Here is a 21,682-nt window from a genome sequence, read left to right as displayed (position 1 = left end):
CTTGTTGCTGTGGAAGTTGACCACTTTCACTCAGTGGATATGTGGACTCAAAATCACAACTTGGTACCAATTCCTTAATGAGATATGGCCGACGATAATTGACGCCATTGAATGCATCTTCAACTTAGATCGAATTATCCACAAAACGTAAACAAGCTCTTCATTTCCGTCAGGACAACTGCCTTTTTCGGTGACAATGTTACTGTCACTACAGTGTCACTGTCAGTGTCAGCGTCGCCACTTTTTTACCCACCTTCCCAGTGGTCCAAACTCATTTTCATCTAAAAAAATGAAATTCCCTTTTGGACCAATAAGAATGCAGCATGTGTTAAAAATACTTCACACAATTGTGGCATCATACCGCTTTTTTCAGTCGTGGCGCATTCTATAGGCTACATAATTTCAAGCAACATACTCCGCCTGTTTGCTAATAATATATACACATATATTTAATTTTAAATACCACTGACAACGCCCGGCCCTTCCTGTTCTTTGACCCCTATCCAAAACTTCCTCCCGTAGAACTTGCGGCCTTGATTTAAGGATATCCTTCCCCCTCAGTAATTGGTTCACACATCGTAAATCAGATAACCCCTCCGTTTAAACGATCGTTTACCTTCTGATCCAACACACAACAGATTAAAAAGCTTAAATATTTTTTACGTTCAATCATCCATATAAAAACATCCCTCATGCGACTCTTGTAGCATTCTTGATTAATGAAATTCACTTTGTCTTGTAAATCTTCAGGAAATCTAAACTGCTTCCCTAACTATTACCATGCCACAAGACATATATATCTAATATTACAAAAAGTTTTAACTGTAGTGCACACTAGAGCAACCAAAGCACCAAATAAAATAAAAAACTAAATAATCTCTGTAAAGTGCTACCACTGTACTAACTATTTACTGGAAACCTCAAAAAGTATGCAAACAGCTTGTAGTTATGTTCATCATTTCATACATCGAGTTGACCAATTAACGAGCGTATATAACCCGTTCTCTCCGATGACGCTATCGCTTACAATACACCTTTTTCTGTGGTTTTCGCATCCGTGATCACCCCAATAAGATAATACAAACTTTGCCTGCAGAACAATAAGCAAAAGTGTTTTAAAACTCTCCTTGCTCTCTGTATAACATAATCTTCTGCATATTTGAGCTTAATACTGCCCTTTTGTCATGAGATGCCTTATATTTCTTTTGCGCCATACTCAAACTAAAAGCGATGGTGAAAATTGAAAAACTATATAAACAGTTCTTTCAAGTTTAGAATGATGGAATCTTGGAGAGTATTAGGAGTTTTATCAGCATGAAGAATTCACTGTAAAGAGAATTCAGTTAGTCATATAGTTTTATTGGGATCTATTTTCCAAATAAAGCCATTGGTTAATAAAAAAGAGAAAAATTATCTAATAACATGAAGCTTTTAACAGAGGAAGAGGTTAATGCACACCATTACCATACGCTAGCAGGCGGTATAAAGGGTGCCCTCGCAGGGTTGGCGATAACCGGTGTGATCTTTAAAGTTTTGCCCAGGAGATTCCCTAAATTCCAACCTTCCAAGATGACAGCTTCTATTCGAACGGCGCTATTCATCTCACCACCAACGTTGTTGGCTACCATTGTGGCAGAGGAGGCTTCGACGAGCTTTGATAGGCAAATGTATGCTTCCTCTACCTCTGCGGAAGCCCTTGAGGAGTATCGAAGATGGCAGAACCTACCTTTAAATCAGATGGTTCTTGAATCGCTAATGACCCACAGGTACAAGATAATCGTGACGGCTTGGGCTACATCGTTATATGGGGCCTGGAAATACGTTAACAAGGATCCCATAATGACTGCTGCTCAGAAGGCCGTGCAAGCTAGAATGTACGCGCAAGCTTTGACTGTGATGCTATTGTTGGGTTCTGTTGGTTTGTCTATGTATGATGCCAAGCTTCATCCGGATGCACGACAGTTGGAAAGGGCACGTCGCTGGGAGAAGGCATTGGAACGTGCTGAGGAACAGGAGATGCAAGCGGCAGCGGGGAAAAGAAGTAATGAGGATAGAATCAAGGGTAAAATATTTAGGTATGATTAAGATCTTCAACCGAAATTTTTTGTTATGTTAACGTGATATGTATTAAATGAACGCGCTGGATCACCTGTGGGAGTCGGAACCACCGGGACGCACTTGGACATTGACAGATTGTATTAGCTCAGAATCCATGGTTTTCTTTCCATTAGGGGTATCAAATGGCTGTGCTGCAGTTTTGCTGTTTTTTTATTAGGTTTTTTCTTGTTTAGCTGGCAAACTTGTGTGTCATCACCTCTCTACTGCCCCCGCTGTATATATGCATATTCTGGCACTCCAAGGCTTATAACTTCGTTTTCGTTCCACTTAGTGAGTACATGTTCCCCTCTATATACAGATATATACAGATATGTATAAATACAATGATAATAACGCACATAGTTAATTCACTCACCGGTTCACTTTCTCTTTTTCAATCCAGCGTCTAAGTCGCCTACATCCAGCCTGGTGTTTCTGATGTAATAATGCTTGTTTCTGCGTCTCTTGCCATCTGCCCTTCTAATCAAATCGATTCTGTCGATAAGTGGGGAAAATACAGGAATCCTCATCTCCACTGCCGTTTTGTTTATGTGATTTCTTAAGAGCAGGGAGCAGTCCTGTATCAACTGCTTACGGTCAACCGACAATACGTAACCGACAACCGTACTACGGTTACATTTAGAGGCGTCGTACACTACACGAACAACATCACCGGCTTTAATGCAATCCTTATCATGCCTGTCGATCAACTTTCTTCTGGTTGCTTGGGGATCTAGAGTCGACAAATCCTTTAACGATAGTTGTTTGATGATATCAGAACTCTTGCTTTCCAATACTGGATACACCGGCAACACCTTACGAGTGGTGCTCTTTATCTGATAGTTCCTGGCTAACACTCTGGGCACCATAGCCATACATCTTGAACCATATAGTTGCTGCATCTTCACTGATCCACTAAGACCGGCCTATGATATCTCCCCGTATATATATCTGTGTATTTTGTGGATCTTAACCATTCATTAATTCAATAAAATTTTCCAGGTTCTGAAACAAAGCCGGCTTGATTAAAACCAAAGCTAAATCAACTTACCCTGACAGATGAACAGACATCAACCAAGGACGTGACTTGAACGAATGCTATAAGATACTCTTAAATACTATACCTGGAATATGTGAATGCAACCTTCAATAGATAAGTGAACTTTATATATACCTATATACCCCAGACGACGAAATGAAGCGAGGGGGAACAACTGACGCTACGTTCATCCCAACTAAAACCTGGTTCGTCTCTTTCTGCCCGTGAATTTGGAATCCTTGGCAACTTTTCTGCCCCTCTTTTTCATTAAATCCTTCTTTCGTAAGATATAATCCTTCCGCGACTCTAGTTTGTTCTTCCTGGCGGTTTTGTGATGCAATAACTCAGCATCCATCTTGACACCTTCTAAGTTCACCTGCTTTTCATCCCGCGAAGATCCAGAGCTCAAGACCAGATAATACTTCCTGTTCTTCTTGGATTCTGCATCATCAATCACAACACCGCCACCAAACCCTGCTACCTTGGCTGACTGGACGATCTGCTCCACCTGCTCATCGTTTTTGGGATAGAACTGCGCTACAAACTTGCCTCCTTTCTTCAACGCCGCAAACAAAGTGTTGAAAAACCTCATTAGCCGTCGTTTCGGATCGTTATAAGACGTGTCCGCATTGCAGAGCCACTGCAGCGCTGAAATACTGATCGCTGCATCGAACGTGCCCGCCCTGAAGGGAACCCCCTGCCCAATATCCTGTAACATCAAGTCCCCCTCCGTCTCCCGGGTCAACGCAGTCGCCAACATGCTTGGCGAAATATCCATCCCACACCAAATATGACCCTCCTCACTCAGTATCTCCCCACTCAGCCCAGAACCACATCCAACATCGAGGACATACGACGTCCCTTGCAAATTAAGAAGCTCCAACGCACGCAGAGTCATCTTCGCCTGTATATGCTGTATTCTCGTCGATGAGGTATACTTCAAAGACTCGCTATCATTGTAAAACACCTCCGGTGGCGCTAGCTCCTCAGGACGTGACATTCCGATATCCTCCTTGAACCCTTAAACACACCAAAACTACCACTGCTACTTCCCGCAACGGTTATCTCTCTTCTGTCCAGCATCCATCACATCTTCCATCCAGTTCTTAACCATTTTTCCAAAAAATTTTATCGTCCGGCTCAACGCCGGTCCAGATACCGTCCCGGACATTGTCCGCCGGCGCCCGTCGTACACGCCTCCAGGCATGTAATATGGTTACTTCACGAGACGTTATACGCTTTAACAAGCCTCTGGTTGGCTTCAGGAACAACTGACACCATCCAAAAGGCCAGGTTTAGCTATTCTTTTGCAACACTGGCGATCTTGGAATGCCGAGGTATTTTTAAACCAGATGGTAAAGTAAAACGTAGGATTTATAATAGCATCGGATGGACACTGGCTGATGTATTACATAGATAATCGAATAGATGTCTCTGCTTTGATGAAACGGCTGAAGTAAAAGTGATTAAAAAAGGAATCTTTGTTTTAAAAGGGACAGAGCCATTTAGATTTATAAGAGCTAATTTAAAGTGGCACACGGCTGAGATGAGTAGTAATAGAACGGGATAGGTATATAGTAGGTGCTTGAGATGGGAATTAGTTCAATACGGAAGAAGCGAGTGAGGCAAGGGAGCCAAGACGTTGGAGGCTGTATTAGAGAGAGGGAAGTCGTCAGATTATATTTCAGGTTGGAAAGGGGAAAGTTAAAGCGGCTAGAGAGGATTTTTGTATTTGTAATATATAGGATGGCTGCGGATAACGGAAGTTAAAGATACTCACACTATTGATTTTTGTAAACAGTATAAAGTAAAGTTATAACTTTGGTTTCAAATAGTAGGATATATTAGGAAGGCAAGGGTTAGATATTAGAAGTCTTGAGGTTGTTCTGAGGCAGAGCAGGGGACCATGGCGCAACAAATTGTAAAGGATAAGAATTATCTACGTATAAAGCAGCTCAATGAGGGAAGCAAGAGGAATCGGCGGTCGTTGCCGCAGTATCAAATAAGAGATCTGAGGGAGAAGGAAAATTGTGGGGAGGGTTGTGAACAGACGGTTGTTATCAGAGCGGAGGTTGAGGTTCCCCTGGATAGGAAGACTCAGGGTGTGTTGGGTGAGAGGGGCCATAGTGGCCCGTTGAAGGACTATGCAAACACGTTGCAGAGGAAGGAACGTATGCGGTTTCGGGCAGATTCTGGGGAGATGCAGTCGTTGTTGCGGGATGTGAAGTTTGGACATAGGGGGACTATTATGGATGATTTTGTGAACTATCCGTTGAGGATTTATTTTGGTGGGCCACGTTTGGAAAAGGCTGACGATTGTTATCACAGGAAGGGTGCATTGGCGGATTCGCTTGCTTCTTTCGGTGTAGATAAGCAGCAGCAGCAGCAGCAACAACAGCAACAGCAGGCTCGTAGTCTGGAGAACATATCTATATCAATAGATGAGCAAGTGACGATACAAAGACACAGCGTGAATTTTTCCGGTTTCTATGTGTTGTTTTGGTTGGCCGTTTCGTTTGTGCTCTTTAAAGTGACCGTGGGGTATTACAATGAGAATAATGGGAATATACTTCAATCCCCAATTGTTCAATTCATGACGACAGATTTGTTTCGAGTGGCTAGGTTTGATTTTTTAATGTACCTCAGTACATATGTTGTGTTTTTGGTACAATGGATGTGCAAAATGGAGTTCATTACTTGGGGTCGTGTCGGATGGGTTGTCACGTCTATGTATGAGCTTGCATTCTTTGTCTACTTCACATATTTGGCAGAACATACAATGAAATTTAAGTGGATATCCAAGATCTTTCTATTTTTGCACTGCTGTGTGCTAGTAATGAAGATGCATTCTTATGCTTTTTACAACGGGTACCTATGGCAGTCGTTGGCTGAGTTGCGTTTCTCGCAGAAGTCGCTTGCAATATTAAAGAAAGAGGACGAGGAGGTCGATCCTGTTGTTTTGAAGACTTTGGAGAAGAGCGAGTCGTTCTGCAAATTTGAACTAAGCTCTCAGTCGGCATCGACTCCATTCCCATCAAATATCACACTATCAAACTACTTCACGTTCACCATGTTCCCTATATTAATATATCAAATTGAGTATCCAAGAACGAAAACGATCAGGTGGGGTTATGTTTGTGAGAAAGTCACTGCAATATTTGGTATCATATTCATAATGATGGTTATTTCTCAGCTTTTGATATACCCAGTTGCGATTGAAGCTCTTTCAATGAGGGAGTCTGGAATTCCATTGTTAGAACGTGCTCAAAAATGGCCACAGTTGTTGCTAGACCTTGTTCCTGCATTCATTGTCATGTATTTGTTGGTATGGTACCTAATATGGGAAGCAATTTTAAGTTGCATTGCAGAATTGACCAGGTTTGGAGATCGCTTCTTTTATGGTGACTGGTGGAATTGCGTTGATTGGGGTGAATATTCCAGACTTTGGAATGTTCCCGTTCATAAATTCTTATTGAGACATGTCTACCATAGCTCTTTGAGTGCTTTTTACATGAGCAAAACTCAAGCTACATTAATAACATTTATTTTGAGTGCATTGGTCCATGAGCTGGCCATGTATGTTATATTTGGAAGGTTGAGATTCTACCTATTTTTGCTTCAGATGGCTCAAATTCCTTTAATGGCTGTGAACAACTCAAAACTCTTGCGTAACAAAAGGATATTAAGAAATGTTATATTTTGGTTTGGTATATGTACAGCGCCAAGCTTGGTCTGTACAATATATTTGACATTGTAACCTCAAAATAGTCACTTGAGATTAAAAAGGAGCTTACAATTAAAGCTAATGAGCACCATGTATGCCGCTATATACGGTAAGTATTTTTTGTCACGTCAGGAAAATTGGAAAGGTAATAATAATTGGAAAATACTATCTCTGAATAAAGATCACCTATATATCGACTCAAACGGTCTTGTATCATTAAAACACGATTCCCACACCTCTTCTACAACATTTTCAGCATGCTTTTGGTCCTTGCAGTTAGGATTCCCCATTAAACTTAAGGTAGCACGTCTCTTCACACATTCCTGATGGCCTTTCCCAATGGTAAATCCAAACCCACGTCTTGAGAATTCTTGCATAATTCTACATTCCCCACTTAAATTAGAAGCTCTGATTTCTGAACATGCATGATGCTTGAGATTAAGCCAGTCAACGTCGAACTTTAGATTATCAAATTGATGGACCAACTCATGAGACAATGTATCCTCTAAATGCCATTTATCACGAATACGGTTTTGGCAAATTAAAATACCCAAATCAGGATGGAACCCTCCTGACTTCCAATCTGGGCATACGTCGCAAATTATTTTTGACTCGTCAAACTTCAACTCCTCGTTATTCGTTTGCGTTTTATTCAACTTGGCTATTTGTTGAGCCATGAAAATCACTGTAGGAGAGTACTTGAGTAGCCAATCTCTATGCTCGTAACATTTATTGCATTGATCACGCTGAACAACATATTTGTAATCATTTTCATATCGTAACTTTTCTTCGGGTGTTAGTCCAAGCCCAGTTTGGTATGCTAAGGTTCTCCTCCACCAAGTAAAGCCTTTAATCGATGATAGATCTGTTGGAGGATTGGCTTTAGATATCTCTTCCCGTGGAGGGATTGGAAGCTCCTGCGACATATTAACGGCCCTACAGAGAGAAGCAGCAATATACTTTCTAGTATCAAACAATTATCGATCTAAGCTAAACCTTCTATGTATCAAAATTCTATTAACATATCTGTCCTACTTAATAAATTTCCATTTTACATTTTGAACGTTCATCACCTCCTTACACCACTCAAATGCCAAGGCTGGACCAACTGAAGAGGTACAAATCCCCCCCCCCACTTACTCATGAGCAAGCATTGCCTGTAGTGTTTAACTATACCAACCCTAGGTCTGCATTGTAGCCTTCGCTTAGCCACTGATCCATATTCCAGTGCTTCTTGTAGTTTGAAGAATCTAAGCTGGGAGGTCCTCTAAAGGAAAGGTAAGCTTGATAAGCTCACACAGATAATGAAAAATTTCTCGGGCGCAAATTACGATAATGCGAGCGATGACCTTAGTAAGTACCAAGTTCTAATCTAAAACCGTTAAATATACCTAAATTGCACGGTCATGAATATCTGGGTTGCTGCTAGCGATGGGCTCACTGAAACCGTGGAAAAGCTACTACAACAACAGCCAGGCCTGACTGCCAACAGTAAGGATCCAAATGGCTATACGGCGGTCCATGGCGCAGCCTCGTACGGACATGTGGACCTGTTGCGCTTACTAGTCAACAAATATCACGGTGATATCAACGTCAGGGATAACGACGGTGATACCCCACTGCACCATACAGAGGACGTTGCTACTGCAAAAGTAATCATCGAAGAATTGAACGCAGATTTCCAGGCAACCAACAATGAGGGTAAAACTCCCTTGGATGTGTTCGAGGAAGATCAAGAATCTATAGAACTGATCCAGTATATGAAGGAGAAGTGCGGACTGCCCTTGAATCAAGATAGTTTGGGCATTGATGCGGAACAACTCGCTCAATTCAAAGACAATCTGCGGTATACTTTAGAACATGAGTCCGTCGATGATCAGGATCCAGCAAATATCAAAAGAAGAGAGAAGCTGGAGCAAATCCTTCAAAGTGATAATGTGGAACAAGAATTGGAAAATTACATCAGGGATTTAGTCAGAAACCAGATATTTGGAGCTGAACACGATGACTCAGCAAAGAAAAGAAGGTAAAATCTATAGTGTCAAATAGCCAAATCCATACATAGTCGGGGACCATCTTCATGTCTTCAATAGCATCCGGTGAGCACATTATTCGCCTATATATGATATACTGACTGCGCTGTCTACTATGTACTGCGCTGCTCCGTTCGTTGTTCGAAGCCCTTTGGTTGGGCCCCCGTACAGATCTCATTGCATATGAAAAAATCCTTGGGGGACGGCATATTTATACGGTTTGACGTTCGTAATCCTTACAATAAAATTCCTATGTGCAGTGGGTAGAGCAGTTAAGAATCATCATTATCGGATCGATGGTTTCCATTCTAGGACCTTTATCAAAAGGTATTGATGCGTTAAATGCATTGAATGACCACTATTATAAGTTGTCTGTTGATGAGCAGAAGGCAATGTCGTTTCTGGAAAGGGTTAAGCTATACAACTGGACATTTGAAGAATGTACTCTGGTCGTTCTCATGGCTGTGTATATTATGTATTGGATAGGTACCAAGATAAATACGGGGTTTGCGAAGAGGATGTTTGAAGATTTGAATTATTTCTTTCTAAACGATCTGCAGTTTGCTCGTGCAGGATTTTCTCAAAAGGACGGTTCGAAGGTGAAATATGTTACAGAACAGAATAATACATGGTTTACGACTTTTGCGACTGGCCGCTCTTGTATTGAGAGCATAACAGTCAGGGCACACTATTACCCTCGTTTTAATCCGGTGGTGATTTTGATGGAGCGGTTGTTGGCACAGTTCTTTCCTCAGTTTGTCGAAGTTTCGGAAGAGTTTGTGCAAGTTACTGTTTGTCCTAATGGTAAATGGGTGAAGGATGGGAAGTCTGATGTACAAACTACTGACGACGCTATTTCTAAGTTTAGATTTATTGCTTCTGTAGTGAACAAGACTCACATGAATGATTCACGTAAGAAAAACTACTTTTTATCTTTGACCCATACCACTGAGAGTGATTCTTTGCCGATAGAGTATGTTTTTATGTCGGAAACTAACCAATTAAACCAGTTTTTTACTACCTTCACTAATGGTCCATCATTCCATGAATTATTGGTAAAGTGTAAGCACTTTTTGCAGTTCATTTCCTTTACCGATTTGCCAGAGGAAAAACCTGTGACGGACAAGTTATGGGAATCTACCCAACAACCTCGCTGTGTTATCCAATGCTCTAATATTACTAGCGACCAAGACATTCGGCTTCTAAAGGACTTGATTGCTGCAATTGTGGACGTTTACGATACCGTTACCAAAGAGATCGTGAACAAAAGTCCAGCATTGTTCTTATCCAATGACGTGTTGAAGAAATCTGTACAAATGAGGAAAGACGAACTATCTAAGATCATTAAGGTGATGAAACAGGTTGAGAGAGAGATGGCACAGGAAAAGAAGGCGGAAGAAGATAAGAAGAAGTGGCGTGAAATGAGAGACAAACAAGGTACTCAAGATCAAGACAAACTGGATCAAAAAATGAGGGACAAGAGGGAAAGACGTAGAAGAAATAAGCTAAACAATAAAATGTAACTTATCCTCTGTTGAATACGAAGCAGTGTCTTCTCTAAGGAATCCACTTTCCGCTCTTTTCTCGATTAGTAGTATGTTGCATATAAGCATATATATTATATATATTATTTAAATACTTTGTGTTTTCTTATTCGATGGTCCGTAAAATAACAAAATAATATCATATCCTGAGGCCTGGGATTTTAACGTCTTCGACAGTTAATCCAGGTGTTATCCCATACTTCCTCTTTGACTGTTCATGTTGCACACTGATCTCAGGCTTCTCTTCTTTTGGAGAAACCTTTGCTGTCTCCATTTTAGGCTGCAATACAACCTGGGAACTCTGCCGGTCAACAGATTTTGATGCAAGAAGCAACTCCTGATTTATATCATCGTCCTTTAGGATATAACGAGCGCCATTATTATTATGCAAGAAGTTTCTCATAAGGGAAGGCTTAACATTAGCAACTTCACCTTTGTACAGTTGAAATCTTGGAAAATCCTTAAGTAGCTGAACCTTCACCCTATTGTTCCTTTTCGTCAAGGCAGAACATACACGTAGAGAAGGCTTGAACATCATTAAATATCGGAATAGCCTCCACCTGTCTGTATATCTCTGGCTGTGTTAGTGATTAGCTCGAGAAGTAGGTGATGATCCAACTGACGCTCAAAATTTTCTCATTATATGCTTCATTAGAGATGCTGCTCCTGTACGCAGAACAAAGGTTAATTGGTATTCCAATATATTAGGCGATTCACAATCCGTCCCCCAAGTACATTCAACAATATTCTACCATTACTACAGTCATTGATCTGAGAGCTTTGTATTTGGGTTTTACATTGGAAATCCAGTAGTTTAATATGTGGTGTACTGGTTTAATAATTGTAGAAAAGTGGTTAACTTGAAACGAGAAATTGAGGAACCACCACCACCAAATCACTAACTAAAAGTGTACAGAATACGTGACATATTCTTGAATGAGCAGAACCAATAAACCTCAGCAGAAGCCTGTGCAGCAGACTAATCCTTCTCCTGTAACTCAACCTACTGATACTTACATTCAGCCCTTTCTTAAGGAGCTGGTGCCAGAGCTTTCAAGTTTGGAAAGGCTGAAGGACGCTGAACGTCGAATGGATGTATACATCAGCAGGAAGAAGATAGATTTACATCAGTCAATCACTCAGTGGACGTACCAAAAACATCGGGACTATTCTGAGACGCAATATCTGCGGGTTTTTATATCGTCCATTGCCGAAAACCAGCCTTGGCAAACAAATTCTGATGACTTGGCGCAGGGTACTTGGACATTGCGCATTGAAGGCAGATTGGTTGATGATGAAGATGTGAGGTCACCTATGAGACCTAAATTCAGCAGTTTCATACAGAGTTTTGCTTTGGATTTTCATGCCAAGGATGATAATGTTGATAAAGACAAGAATCAAGATGCTGATCATCCTATGGATGGGTCTGATAATGCTACAGGTCAGGTTCCTCGACAACTATCTATGCCGACGAAAAATTATGATATTGTTGAATGGCATGCGGACCCTAATGCTCCCGTCGAATTTGATGGACTTGATATCAAGCGTAATGGGACTGAAAACGTTGACTGTACCATCACAATTCAGCCAATGGGTTACACTGGTGATCAACTGCAATATTCAGAGTCGTTGGCCTTTATCATTGGTATCTCTAGAGGTACTGTACACGAGGCTATTTATTCGTTGTACAAATATATTTTGCTTAATGACCTACTGATTCCCGATGAAAACAGCAACTCGAAAAGTAATCAAAATGATGATAAAATGGTTGTGAAGGTTGACTCTATGATGTCCAAGTTACTTCCAATGACTACAGGTGAACCTAAGAAATATTTAAAGCTCATGGAGTTACCGCAACTCCTGAACAACCATATCAAGCCGATCCCTCCTATAAAATTGGACTACACCATTCAAGTTGACAAGACTTCGACTTACGGAGAATTAGTATTTGATATAGAGGTGCCCAAACAACACCACAAAGATTCTTCTGAATCCGTTGGATCTCAAAATAACTTAGCCCAACAAGGTATGTTATTATTGACAGAATTTAATACAATAACTAGTCAGCTAGAGCCTCAACTTGCAAGCTTAGAAAAGAAATCACAGCTATTATCACTCCAGATAAACTCAAGCGCAAACAAATACCAATTCTTCAACAAGCTTGCTCAGGACCCTGTTCCAATGTTAAAAGATTATATGAAATCTACTGCAAACGCTTTGAAAGTCTTGAGCGGAGATGATGGTTTCGATGAGGATACAGTAAGAAGGTCTACTTTTTACCAAGAAAACGAAGCTGTGTTATTTGAAAATCTAGGTGTACTACTTTCTAATGGTAGGATGTAGAAGCTTGCTAATGAGTATATATGTAATATATAGGTTCCTTGTCTTATACTATCGCAAATAGACATAGTTTCACTATTATCTACGATTAATTATGACAAGCCATAGCTTTGGTATTCAATTCATCACGAGCGACTTAACGTATCTCGTGACCTGAAAAATTCTACCGCTAAAAACTCATTTTAAGAATTTGGACTGACTAAGACGACCCATAAATTAGTAGTGAAATTGTAACCATCGACAGAAACTTATAAAAACGTGTATGAATATAGAGCCTTAGTATCGCTATAAAGGATGTCGAAGGGTTATAGGTCTACTAGGTCGAGCGAAAATGCCGTTGAGTCGTTTGAACATGTTGTCATGAAAGGATTGGCACCTGATGGTGGTTTATATATTCCGTCGGTGATTCCTCAAGTGTCGGAAGGGATTTTATTTGAGGAATGGTCCAAGTTATCTTTCGAAGAACTGGCTTTGGAAATTATGAAGTTATATATATCTGATTCTGAAATTCCTGAAACAGATTTGAGCGGATTGATTGAAAAGTCGTATGCAACTTTTCGTTCCAAGGAGATTACTCCTCTGATGAAGAATGTTACTGGTGCACACGAGAATTTGCATGTTTTAGAACTATTTCATGGACCAACGTATGCTTTCAAAGATGTTGCTCTACAGTTTGTTGGTAATTTGTTTGAATATTTTTTGCAAAGAACCAACAAACACTTGCCTGTTGGTCAGAGAAAGCAATTAACAGTTGTTGGTGCTACTTCCGGTGACACCGGTTCTGCGGCTATTTATGGTCTGAAAGGAAAGAAGGATGTTTCGGTATTCATTCTTTACCCTACTGGTAGAATATCAGCTATACAAGAAGAGCAAATGACTACCGTTCATGATAAAAACGTGCAAACCTTGTCAGTTAAGGGTACATTTGACAACTGTCAAGACATTGTCAAGGGTATTTTTGGTGATCAAGAGTTTACCAAGAAATATCATGTTGCTGCTGTCAACTCGATTAACTGGGCTAGAATCTTGGCTCAAATTACTTACTACTTTTATGCTTACTTCCAGACTTTCTCGGGGAAAGGAGAAAAGGTCAAGTTTGTTGTTCCATCTGGAAACTTTGGTGATATTTTGGCTGGTTACTTTGCCAAGAAGATGGGGTTGCCTATCGAAAAGCTTGTAATTGCAACTAATGAGAACGACATATTAGACAGATTCTTGTCTTGTGGAATATATGAAAGATCTGATGACGTTGCAGCAACGTTATCACCAGCCATGGACATTTTGATTTCTTCTAATTTTGAAAGATTATTGTGGTATTTGGTTCGCGATCACATTTCTAGTGGAGATGATATTGAAGCTGGTAAAGTTTTAAATACATGGTTCCAACAATTAAAGGTCAACGGTAGGTTTGAAGTTAATTCAGACGTCCTACAGGGGGCCAGAAAAGACTTTGCTTCTGCCAGGGTATCAAACTCCGAAACTATTGATACCATAAGGGCTATTTATACCCGTTCGGAGAACCCAAAGAAGTACATTGTGGATCCTCATACTGCTGTCGGAATTTGTGCCACTCGCAGACACATTGAAATGGACAAGGACGATACTATTCAGTACATATCATTATCTACAGCCCATCCAGCAAAATTCGCCAATGCTGTAGATGAGGCTCTCTCCATCTTCGAAGGCTACTCTTTTGAAAACGACGTTCTGCCAGAAGAATTGAAGAAGTTATCGGTCTTGGATAAAAAGTTAAGGCTAGTTGAGAAGGCCGATCTAGAAGAAATCAAAAAGGTCATCGAAGAGGAACTAGCTAATATGGACCTATAATAAAGTTGAATTGGGCCGCTTCGTTCGAATACATATCTTAATATTTATACCTGTTAGTACCTTAGTTTCTTGTATTTTATAGATACTGATATATTTTTATTCTAAATATACCATCTCGAACTACTTGCATTCTATGACATAATTACATTAGTGTCATCTATATCACCAGTGGGCTTACTAGCTAGTTGAATTTGTCCGCTATGATCTATCTTTACTTCATACCCAGCCTGAGAGAGAACCTCGTTGTCTACAGCTTTCTTTGCCTCTAACTGAGCGACAAACCATTGGTTCTCTTGATTTTCTTCAAGCAATAACCTTATGCAGATGATACTTCTTTCCTTAATAAATGGATCATTATCATCTATCAGACAATTTGAAAGGACAAGTTCCATACCGTGCAGCTCTCTGCATTTGTCTTGCACTTCTCTGTTTTTATAGGCTAAAAATCCCAATATTTCTATTATCAAAGATTTACATTCCGGAAAATTAGTGGGTTTGATTGATCCACTGGCATAATCTATTCGTTTGTTAATTTTTTTAGTATTTTCAATCTTTTCACCCATATCATTAGTAGTTATAACATTGCTAACCACACCAGCTGTATCCTTGTGGAAGTTTATCTTTATACAATTCTTTTGAAGCGTTCCTAGGGTTTTAATTAACACTTCTAAGCCTCCGTAAAACAAAATAAACTTTCGGACATGTTCAAACTTGGATAGTGCAGAAATAATGTCCAATGATATTGTCATATTTTGATGCAATCGATGTGCGAGAAGATCATCATCTAAGTCATCTTCAAAGTAGAGTTCTACATTTTTCGCAGCAGATTCAAAAATGCCATAAGCCCATGCCATAATTGATGTCAATTGATATTTATCCCATTTTTCTGAACTAGTGACGATCAACTGTGACAACAGCAATATGTTATGAAAAATGTCCCAGTTCTGGGATTCAACTTTCTTCAAATATTTAGTAAATGACTCATTTGAAACAATACAAACCCAAATATCCGCCTGAATTGAGCCTAGAGTGGACAGCTCTTCTAAACTATGGCTTTTTGTACCGATTGCATCGAATAAGTTAGTATTGTTCTTTATAATGTCTTCAATCATGTAATCAAACAATATCTGATCACAGCTTGGATGTTTCAGGAAACAATATGCAAACTCCTCATTTCTGATTATCCTGGAAAAATAAAGGGACCATGGTAACGTTAAAGCTTCGTTACATTCTAACCTACTTGGATAACTGAGCACTTGACATAGAGCATCTAAGGTGGCCTGGTTGAAAGTGATGCAATTCCTAGATATATTATACAAAAATTCATAACCAACCTGATATAGCGCCACTTCCATCTCATCATATAATGGTTGAAAACTGGATAAAAAATCGACAACATTGTCTTGCAATGAAAACTCTTGAGGTAGGATTTGGTTTTCAACTGAAAGGTTTCTTGCGAGCAGTACAACGCCTTTGACAGTCCTGAGGTAAAAGTTTCTGTCTTTAATAGATTCTAACGTGCCTCTATTTGCAGTCCTACTGCATTTTGCAATAGCATTCCATAACTCCTTGTTGTTTGCCAACATTATTCTGTAATTCTTCACCGTAGATGACTTTACTACAATCGAGCTCAATGATTGTAAGGTAGAAGTATACCGATCCAGGAATACGTCATAATTAACCAACAGTACACGGACCTCATCTAGGATTGACAATTCTTCCATGGCTAATGGTTCTCTATCTTCAGCTTATTCGGTTAGATGTATTTGAAGCTGGTAGAACTTCTTGAACAATAGTTTATAATATGTTAACTTGTTCGTTGTACGCGATGATACGTTGAACAGAATCAAATAGCTTACTTTATTTAATGATTTAGAATTTAGCATTCCATTTTAATAATCTAAACGGATATGCCGAATCGCAAAGAACTCCAATATTGCTGTAATGGGCTTAAAATCAGTATCTAGGTGGTTTTAAAAACTACTAAAAAATTTTTGATTACAGATATTAATGTCATAATATGTGGCATGCTATGCAATGCAATTAACTAAAATCTCTATATTAAGTCCTCATCAGACTCACTGTCAACACTCAATGGCAGTTTCCTTTCTTTATCACTAAAGCCCATCCAGCCTTCTTGATCATCATCAGAAGCATCAAAAATCTCCTCATCAGAATCATGATCTGAACCTATATCTACCTCCATCTTGACGTCTCCGTTGCCAGTTGTACCATCTGTAGATTCAAGGAATTTGCACGAATATTTATTGTTTCTAGCAACCCCGGTTACTTCCTTTGCAACTCTTGCGATAAATCTCCTGATAGCCCTCAAAGAACCGGCAAACTCGTTCTTATATGCAGACATATATTTCCCATGAGCAACAATCAAATTCTTAATCCACAACAAATTGAATTCCATGTGTTGTGAATCCATAGAAAATTCTCCAATAAACTTTAGCAGCTTAGGAACATAGATGATTGGCAGATTGTTAGCAACAAGAGAAATATTATCTAGAGGAATCTTTTCATAGACTCTATTGATTAAATATATTTCATTCAGTCTGAAAGCCATTACTAGGGCATGAAGATATTCTTTGTTCTCCAGAGCTTCTATGGTAGTTTGGGGCGTTACATCTACGTCCAAATCAAATGGATCGAAAAGTACTGCTTCATCAACAGAATAAATCAACAATCCTTCAGTCGAAGCTGCTGCAAATGCATTGGCGGTGGGCGAGAATCTAACGGATGTCACTCGAATCTCAGGCCTAACTCTTCTAGTTGACAAGTCACCACCGGCTCTTGATCCTGGAAGGGAATTATCAATGCGGTCTTCCAAATCAGAATTTTCCGCATCTTGATCAATTAAATCCAAAGAACCTGCCTCTGTCATTTTACTAGAGTTTAAGAACTCCATAGTGCCATTCAGAGTCATATTTTTAGAAACAATAAATCTTTTTAAGAGAACTTCATTCGGTATGTCATACAAACAGAGACTGTTGTTGTTACCACCAGCAACAATAGCCAATCCATCAAAGCTATACTCTATAGTCGTAAAGTATTTGGACCTAGAAGAATTTTTGGCTGTGAAACGATCCTCTAGATGTCTTCCAGAGATAATATCCTTTCTGCAATCAATGTTGCCAACCTGTCTAGCATTTTCAATGTCGAAAAACGATATTTGACCATTCAAGGTAGAGACAGAAACTTGCTTACCATCTGGTCTCATTGATATGGCTAATACGTCTGAAAAAACTTCTATTGGTTCCACTTGTTGCGACCTTCCGAATATGGACCAGATTCTAATGGTTTTATCCCAGGATGCAGATGCAAGCACACTATTCTCATTACTAAAAGACAAACACGATACAGGTCCTTCATGACCAGATAACGTATCAAGTAATTGACCAGTTTGAACAGACCATACATGAATATTAAAATCGTCCAGAGAACCAGCACATACAATTTCTCCACTTGGATCAACAGCTAAACAGTTGAACTGTATCCTTTCTGTAGCAGTGAATGTTCGAAAGTTGCGGTATCTGATTAAATCCCATGCTTTAACAGTACCATCCAAACAAGCAGAAAACATTATTTGACCCTTCTTAGCAAATTGAACTGCTGTGACAGCAGATACGTGTTCTTCAAAGGTTGCTAAACAAAACCCAGAAACGATATCCCAAATCTTAATTTTGCCATCACTCGAGGCGGTAACGATACGTGAGCCATCTGGCGAATATGCTAGATCATTCATGGTATCAAAATGACCCTGTTGTTTTAAGATGTATGATTCAGATTGCCACTCGTAGACCAAAAGTTGGCCTAGTTTACTGGATCCAAATGCCAACCACTCTCCTGATTTATTCACCGACACGGTATTAACAGGATTTTGACCCATCGACAATTGCTGAATCAGAGTGAACGTCGGAAGTTCGTAGATACGAAACTCACCATTGCCGAAACCCACAACTAACAGATTAGAAGCAGCATGGAAGGTAACACATTTAACTTTTGTCTGCTTGATATGAAAATAGTTTTTCTTGGTAATCCTCCAACTATAGTTGGAAAGGTCAGACTCCTCCTCATCTTCACTAATATAGCCCTCCGTTGGCTTCTTTGTATATTCCCACTGGAATAACGCTCCATCTTTACTAACAGTGTAGATCACTTCTTGGTTGTCGCTGAAAAATGAACCCATTACATAATCTCTATGACCAGAAAACGTTATCGAGGCTAAGTCCTTTTCTGCAGAATCAATAGACCATATTCTAGCAGCCATATCTTTAGATGATGAGATAACGAACCTCGAGTCCTTGGACCATGTTAACGAAATAATTTCAGCAAAATGCCCAGCGTGAATTCTGTGACGCACAAAAGGCGCAAACTGTCTATCCTCTCCAATACTTGGGGTCTTCCATATCTGAAGAAACCTCCCACAAGTTAGCGCAAACAACTTCCCATCTGGTGAAAACTTCAAATCATAAACCTTATCCTTAAAATTGAAATGATGTATAACATTCCTCGTCTTAAAATTAACTAAAATACCTCGGCCATCCTCATCCACAGAAAGCAAAAGTGTCCCTTGCTTATTAAGTGCAATTCGAGAAATATTCTTCCTATGCTCATATTCAAAAGTGAAGGACTTATTGTTAATAAGATCGAATACAGACACTCGATTACCCACCGGAGACAGCAAAAGAGTACTATCTTCAGAGAAAATAACATTTCCTTGTATATATACAGTACCTAAAAGGTTTGAGAACTTAAAATCGGACTTCATGCTCGAACAATGGCTATATGCCTCCTCTTTACATTTACTTTGGTAGCTCATCTCAACCAACTTTTCAAAAAATTTTCAGTTTCTTCAATTTTGTGAAAAAAGAAAAAAGAACCCTTTGTCCGATATAGCACCTGACGGTAGAACATATTCGGACATATTAATTTGTACTCAAAATTATGCATAGATCATCGTAACTGATATAGAACCAATCATACTAAGTAATCCTTCTTGTGGCAACAGATGGATAGTAGATATTGAAGTTATTTGTGCAAATGACAGGTAAAGGAGGTGGCAATGCAGTTTCTGGAAAGTTATCAAGCCGTGTGATGAACATGAAGTTTATGAGGCATGTGGACGACCAAGTGGAAGGACAGGAGCAGAAGGGCTATACCAAGACACCAACGGATTCTTCTCAATGGAAGCTAAAGGGTAGTGAAAAGTACCTCAAGAGAATTTTAAAGCCCAAGCAAATGACAGTGATGGGACATACAGCCGTGCGTAGATTCAATTTGGCGGATAATATTGGAGTCGATGGTAAAGAACAAGAAACTCTTCCTAGTTCATCGCTTAACATCGGAAGAAAAGTATACACTTCAACTGAAAAAACTACTGCTGCCTCTACTACTGCTTCTATCGATACACAAGATCCCAGTGATTTGGCCCCTGTAGCTATAAGGAAGAGAACAAGAGATGAGTCCTTGGAGGATTTATGGAATTCTGGAAAAAATACCAAAAGACCTAAAAAAGGTAGCAATACAGATGTGAGATCGAATGCTAAAACCAAGAAGCCTAAAAAGTAATGGAAACAAGATATAGATACCCCCATCATACGCATATTGACTATTTTATTGTATACAGTGTGTATCATTAATACTAATGTATATTACGACGTTATTTTTTCTTGCCCTGTTTAACAGCTGAGGAACCACCACTTTTCGACTCATTAACAAAGCCTCCTCTAACTATGGCTTCTCTGGTAGTCGAATTTATATGCTTGAATCTGTCAGGACCAAGGCGTATCCCTCCAAACCATCTGGATACAGCAACGATGACATTCCACGCATCCATAATCGTAAGCAAATGCAACATTCGGCCACCTGCAGCGGTCTCACCGTCATCATCACTGTCTTGATATGTAATCCCTCCAGAGCCCTGAATTCTCCAAGCTGCCATTACGTGAGTTGCCTTCATGATCCTTCTATCAGTCTTCAGAAGATCTAACTTCTTAAATGCTTCCTCTTCCGAGTTCACGTGAGCTGCGAATGCAATAAATGTTGAAGCACGGTCAGTTACGGGCTCACTTTGTATCCATCCTGCAAATGGATCCAGGTGTAACTCGGTCTGGTCTTCATTATTTTCCGGTTCTTTATCCTCTATGGCTTGTTCTTCGACATATAAAATACCATCCAACTCAGTTAAGAAATCAAACACACATACAGAGCCCTGATGATACACAGATCCCATTACTTCTTCAAACAGAGATTTTAAATATTTTTTATCATAGCATCTTGCTCTTTCATTAGTCACAGATACTTCAAGTATATTTGGTGGTTCTTGGGCAGGGTACGCAGTGGGAAATGTCATTTGAATAGAGACATCGTCATGTTGAGGGACGCTTATTGCAACTCTAGTGTCATTTATTCTATTTACATGATTAGGATAGATCGCCTCGATTGCTGCAAGTTCCTCATCTAGTTCTTCAACCTCACTCATCTGTAATGTCTTCCAATTTGTGTTTCCTCATTACAAGTCCTAGTTAAACATTTGAAGATGCTTTTGAAGTCCAAATTGAAAAAAAAAATAGTGAAACTATTTATCAAGTACTCATACATCTATGAATACGATGCTAAAGTAGGCAGACGGATTGTATTAGAATCAATGAATGAAACAGCAGAAGATTTAAAGGTTAAAGGGAATACCTTCTTTAAGAATGGAGATTATGAAACTGCTATCTTATACTATGAAAAAGCATGTGCTTTAGATTCATCAAACCCTATCTATTTCTCTAACATGGCAACAGCACTGATTAAGTTGGAAAGATGGCAAGAAGCAGTAAATGCGTGTGATAAAGGATTAAATAAGGTAAGTTTTAAGACAGGTATGGATAGTAAAACGAAACAAAAGTTGGAATGGAGGCGGATTACTGCATTAAAACATCTAGTGCCACCTTCACGGGAACAAGAGACAACCGGAAAGACGAGGGGTTTAAATACAGGAAATGATTCAAATCGAATAAAGGTTCACATTTGTGACGTGGACAGCCTTCCTATAGAATTCAGAGATCTTTAAGTGTTAACAAAG

General features: G+C 39.5%; 15 protein-coding genes across 15 annotated transcripts; 8 read left to right on the top strand and 7 right to left on the bottom strand.

Annotated features, from left to right (window-relative positions):
• Window positions 1–1,422: 1,422 nt before the first annotated feature.
• RCF2 (Rcf2p) lies at window positions 1,423–2,085 on the top strand (the record flags this gene model as incomplete). The annotated part of the gene is made up of 1 exon (XM_003644626.1): window positions 1,423–2,085. The coding sequence occupies one exon, from the start codon at window positions 1,423–1,425 to the stop codon at window positions 2,083–2,085; it is 663 nt and encodes a 220-aa protein (XP_003644674.1).
• A 392-nt stretch (window positions 2,086–2,477) lies between these two features.
• IMG1 (mitochondrial 54S ribosomal protein bL19m) lies at window positions 2,478–2,999 on the bottom strand (the record flags this gene model as incomplete). The annotated part of the gene is made up of 1 exon (XM_003644625.1): window positions 2,478–2,999. One exon carries the CDS (start codon window positions 2,997–2,999, stop codon window positions 2,478–2,480), a length of 522 nt encoding a protein of 173 aa, XP_003644673.1.
• Window positions 3,000–3,332: 333 nt separating this feature from the next.
• Window positions 3,333–4,136, bottom strand: BUD23 (18S rRNA (guanine1575-N7)-methyltransferase; the record flags this gene model as incomplete). Its single annotated transcript, XM_003644624.1, has 1 exon — window positions 3,333–4,136. The coding sequence occupies one exon, from the start codon at window positions 4,134–4,136 to the stop codon at window positions 3,333–3,335; it is 804 nt and encodes a 267-aa protein (XP_003644672.1).
• Window positions 4,137–5,042: 906 nt separating this feature from the next.
• On the top strand, window positions 5,043–6,893 carry ARE2 (sterol acyltransferase; the record flags this gene model as incomplete). Its single annotated transcript, XM_003644623.1, has 1 exon — window positions 5,043–6,893. One exon carries the CDS (start codon window positions 5,043–5,045, stop codon window positions 6,891–6,893), a length of 1,851 nt encoding a protein of 616 aa, XP_003644671.1.
• Window positions 6,894–7,042: 149 nt separating this feature from the next.
• ATP23 (putative metalloprotease) lies at window positions 7,043–7,786 on the bottom strand (the record flags this gene model as incomplete). Its single annotated transcript, XM_003644622.1, has 1 exon — window positions 7,043–7,786. The coding sequence occupies one exon, from the start codon at window positions 7,784–7,786 to the stop codon at window positions 7,043–7,045; it is 744 nt and encodes a 247-aa protein (XP_003644670.1).
• A 480-nt stretch (window positions 7,787–8,266) lies between these two features.
• Ecym_2099 (uncharacterized protein) lies at window positions 8,267–8,890 on the top strand (the record flags this gene model as incomplete). Its single annotated transcript, XM_003644621.1, has 1 exon — window positions 8,267–8,890. One exon carries the CDS (start codon window positions 8,267–8,269, stop codon window positions 8,888–8,890), a length of 624 nt encoding a protein of 207 aa, XP_003644669.1.
• Window positions 8,891–9,189: 299 nt separating this feature from the next.
• Window positions 9,190–10,416, top strand: Ecym_2098 (uncharacterized protein; the record flags this gene model as incomplete). Its single annotated transcript, XM_003644620.1, has 1 exon — window positions 9,190–10,416. The coding sequence occupies one exon, from the start codon at window positions 9,190–9,192 to the stop codon at window positions 10,414–10,416; it is 1,227 nt and encodes a 408-aa protein (XP_003644668.1).
• A 160-nt stretch (window positions 10,417–10,576) lies between these two features.
• Window positions 10,577–10,972, bottom strand: MRPL50 (mitochondrial 54S ribosomal protein bL9m MRPL50; the record flags this gene model as incomplete). Its single annotated transcript, XM_003644619.1, has 1 exon — window positions 10,577–10,972. The coding sequence occupies one exon, from the start codon at window positions 10,970–10,972 to the stop codon at window positions 10,577–10,579; it is 396 nt and encodes a 131-aa protein (XP_003644667.1).
• Window positions 10,973–11,373: 401 nt separating this feature from the next.
• RSC6 (Rsc6p) lies at window positions 11,374–12,780 on the top strand (the record flags this gene model as incomplete). Its single annotated transcript, XM_003644618.1, has 1 exon — window positions 11,374–12,780. The coding sequence occupies one exon, from the start codon at window positions 11,374–11,376 to the stop codon at window positions 12,778–12,780; it is 1,407 nt and encodes a 468-aa protein (XP_003644666.1).
• A 291-nt stretch (window positions 12,781–13,071) lies between these two features.
• On the top strand, window positions 13,072–14,604 carry THR4 (threonine synthase THR4; the record flags this gene model as incomplete). Its single annotated transcript, XM_003644617.1, has 1 exon — window positions 13,072–14,604. The coding sequence occupies one exon, from the start codon at window positions 13,072–13,074 to the stop codon at window positions 14,602–14,604; it is 1,533 nt and encodes a 510-aa protein (XP_003644665.1).
• A 131-nt stretch (window positions 14,605–14,735) lies between these two features.
• Window positions 14,736–16,328, bottom strand: CTR86 (Ctr86p; the record flags this gene model as incomplete). The annotated part of the gene is made up of 1 exon (XM_003644616.1): window positions 14,736–16,328. The coding sequence occupies one exon, from the start codon at window positions 16,326–16,328 to the stop codon at window positions 14,736–14,738; it is 1,593 nt and encodes a 530-aa protein (XP_003644664.1).
• A 332-nt stretch (window positions 16,329–16,660) lies between these two features.
• On the bottom strand, window positions 16,661–19,432 carry PWP2 (snoRNA-binding rRNA-processing protein PWP2; the record flags this gene model as incomplete). The annotated part of the gene is made up of 1 exon (XM_003644615.1): window positions 16,661–19,432. The coding sequence occupies one exon, from the start codon at window positions 19,430–19,432 to the stop codon at window positions 16,661–16,663; it is 2,772 nt and encodes a 923-aa protein (XP_003644663.1).
• A 221-nt stretch (window positions 19,433–19,653) lies between these two features.
• MPP6 (Mpp6p) lies at window positions 19,654–20,181 on the top strand (the record flags this gene model as incomplete). Its single annotated transcript, XM_003644614.1, has 1 exon — window positions 19,654–20,181. The coding sequence occupies one exon, from the start codon at window positions 19,654–19,656 to the stop codon at window positions 20,179–20,181; it is 528 nt and encodes a 175-aa protein (XP_003644662.1).
• A 91-nt stretch (window positions 20,182–20,272) lies between these two features.
• On the bottom strand, window positions 20,273–21,094 carry YIH1 (Yih1p; the record flags this gene model as incomplete). The annotated part of the gene is made up of 1 exon (XM_003644613.1): window positions 20,273–21,094. One exon carries the CDS (start codon window positions 21,092–21,094, stop codon window positions 20,273–20,275), a length of 822 nt encoding a protein of 273 aa, XP_003644661.1.
• A 57-nt stretch (window positions 21,095–21,151) lies between these two features.
• Window positions 21,152–21,670, top strand: TAH1 (Tah1p; the record flags this gene model as incomplete). The annotated part of the gene is made up of 1 exon (XM_003644612.1): window positions 21,152–21,670. One exon carries the CDS (start codon window positions 21,152–21,154, stop codon window positions 21,668–21,670), a length of 519 nt encoding a protein of 172 aa, XP_003644660.1.
• Between the last annotated feature and the right edge of the window lie 12 nt (window positions 21,671–21,682).

Source organism: Eremothecium cymbalariae, chromosome 2 (genome assembly GCF_000235365.1).
Source record: "Eremothecium cymbalariae DBVPG#7215 chromosome 2, complete sequence".
Classification (NCBI taxonomy): domain Eukaryota; kingdom Fungi; phylum Ascomycota; class Saccharomycetes; order Saccharomycetales; family Saccharomycetaceae; genus Eremothecium; species Eremothecium cymbalariae.
The sequence above is the reverse complement of the archived record's forward strand: the minus strand, read 5'-3'. Positions and strand labels throughout refer to the sequence as shown.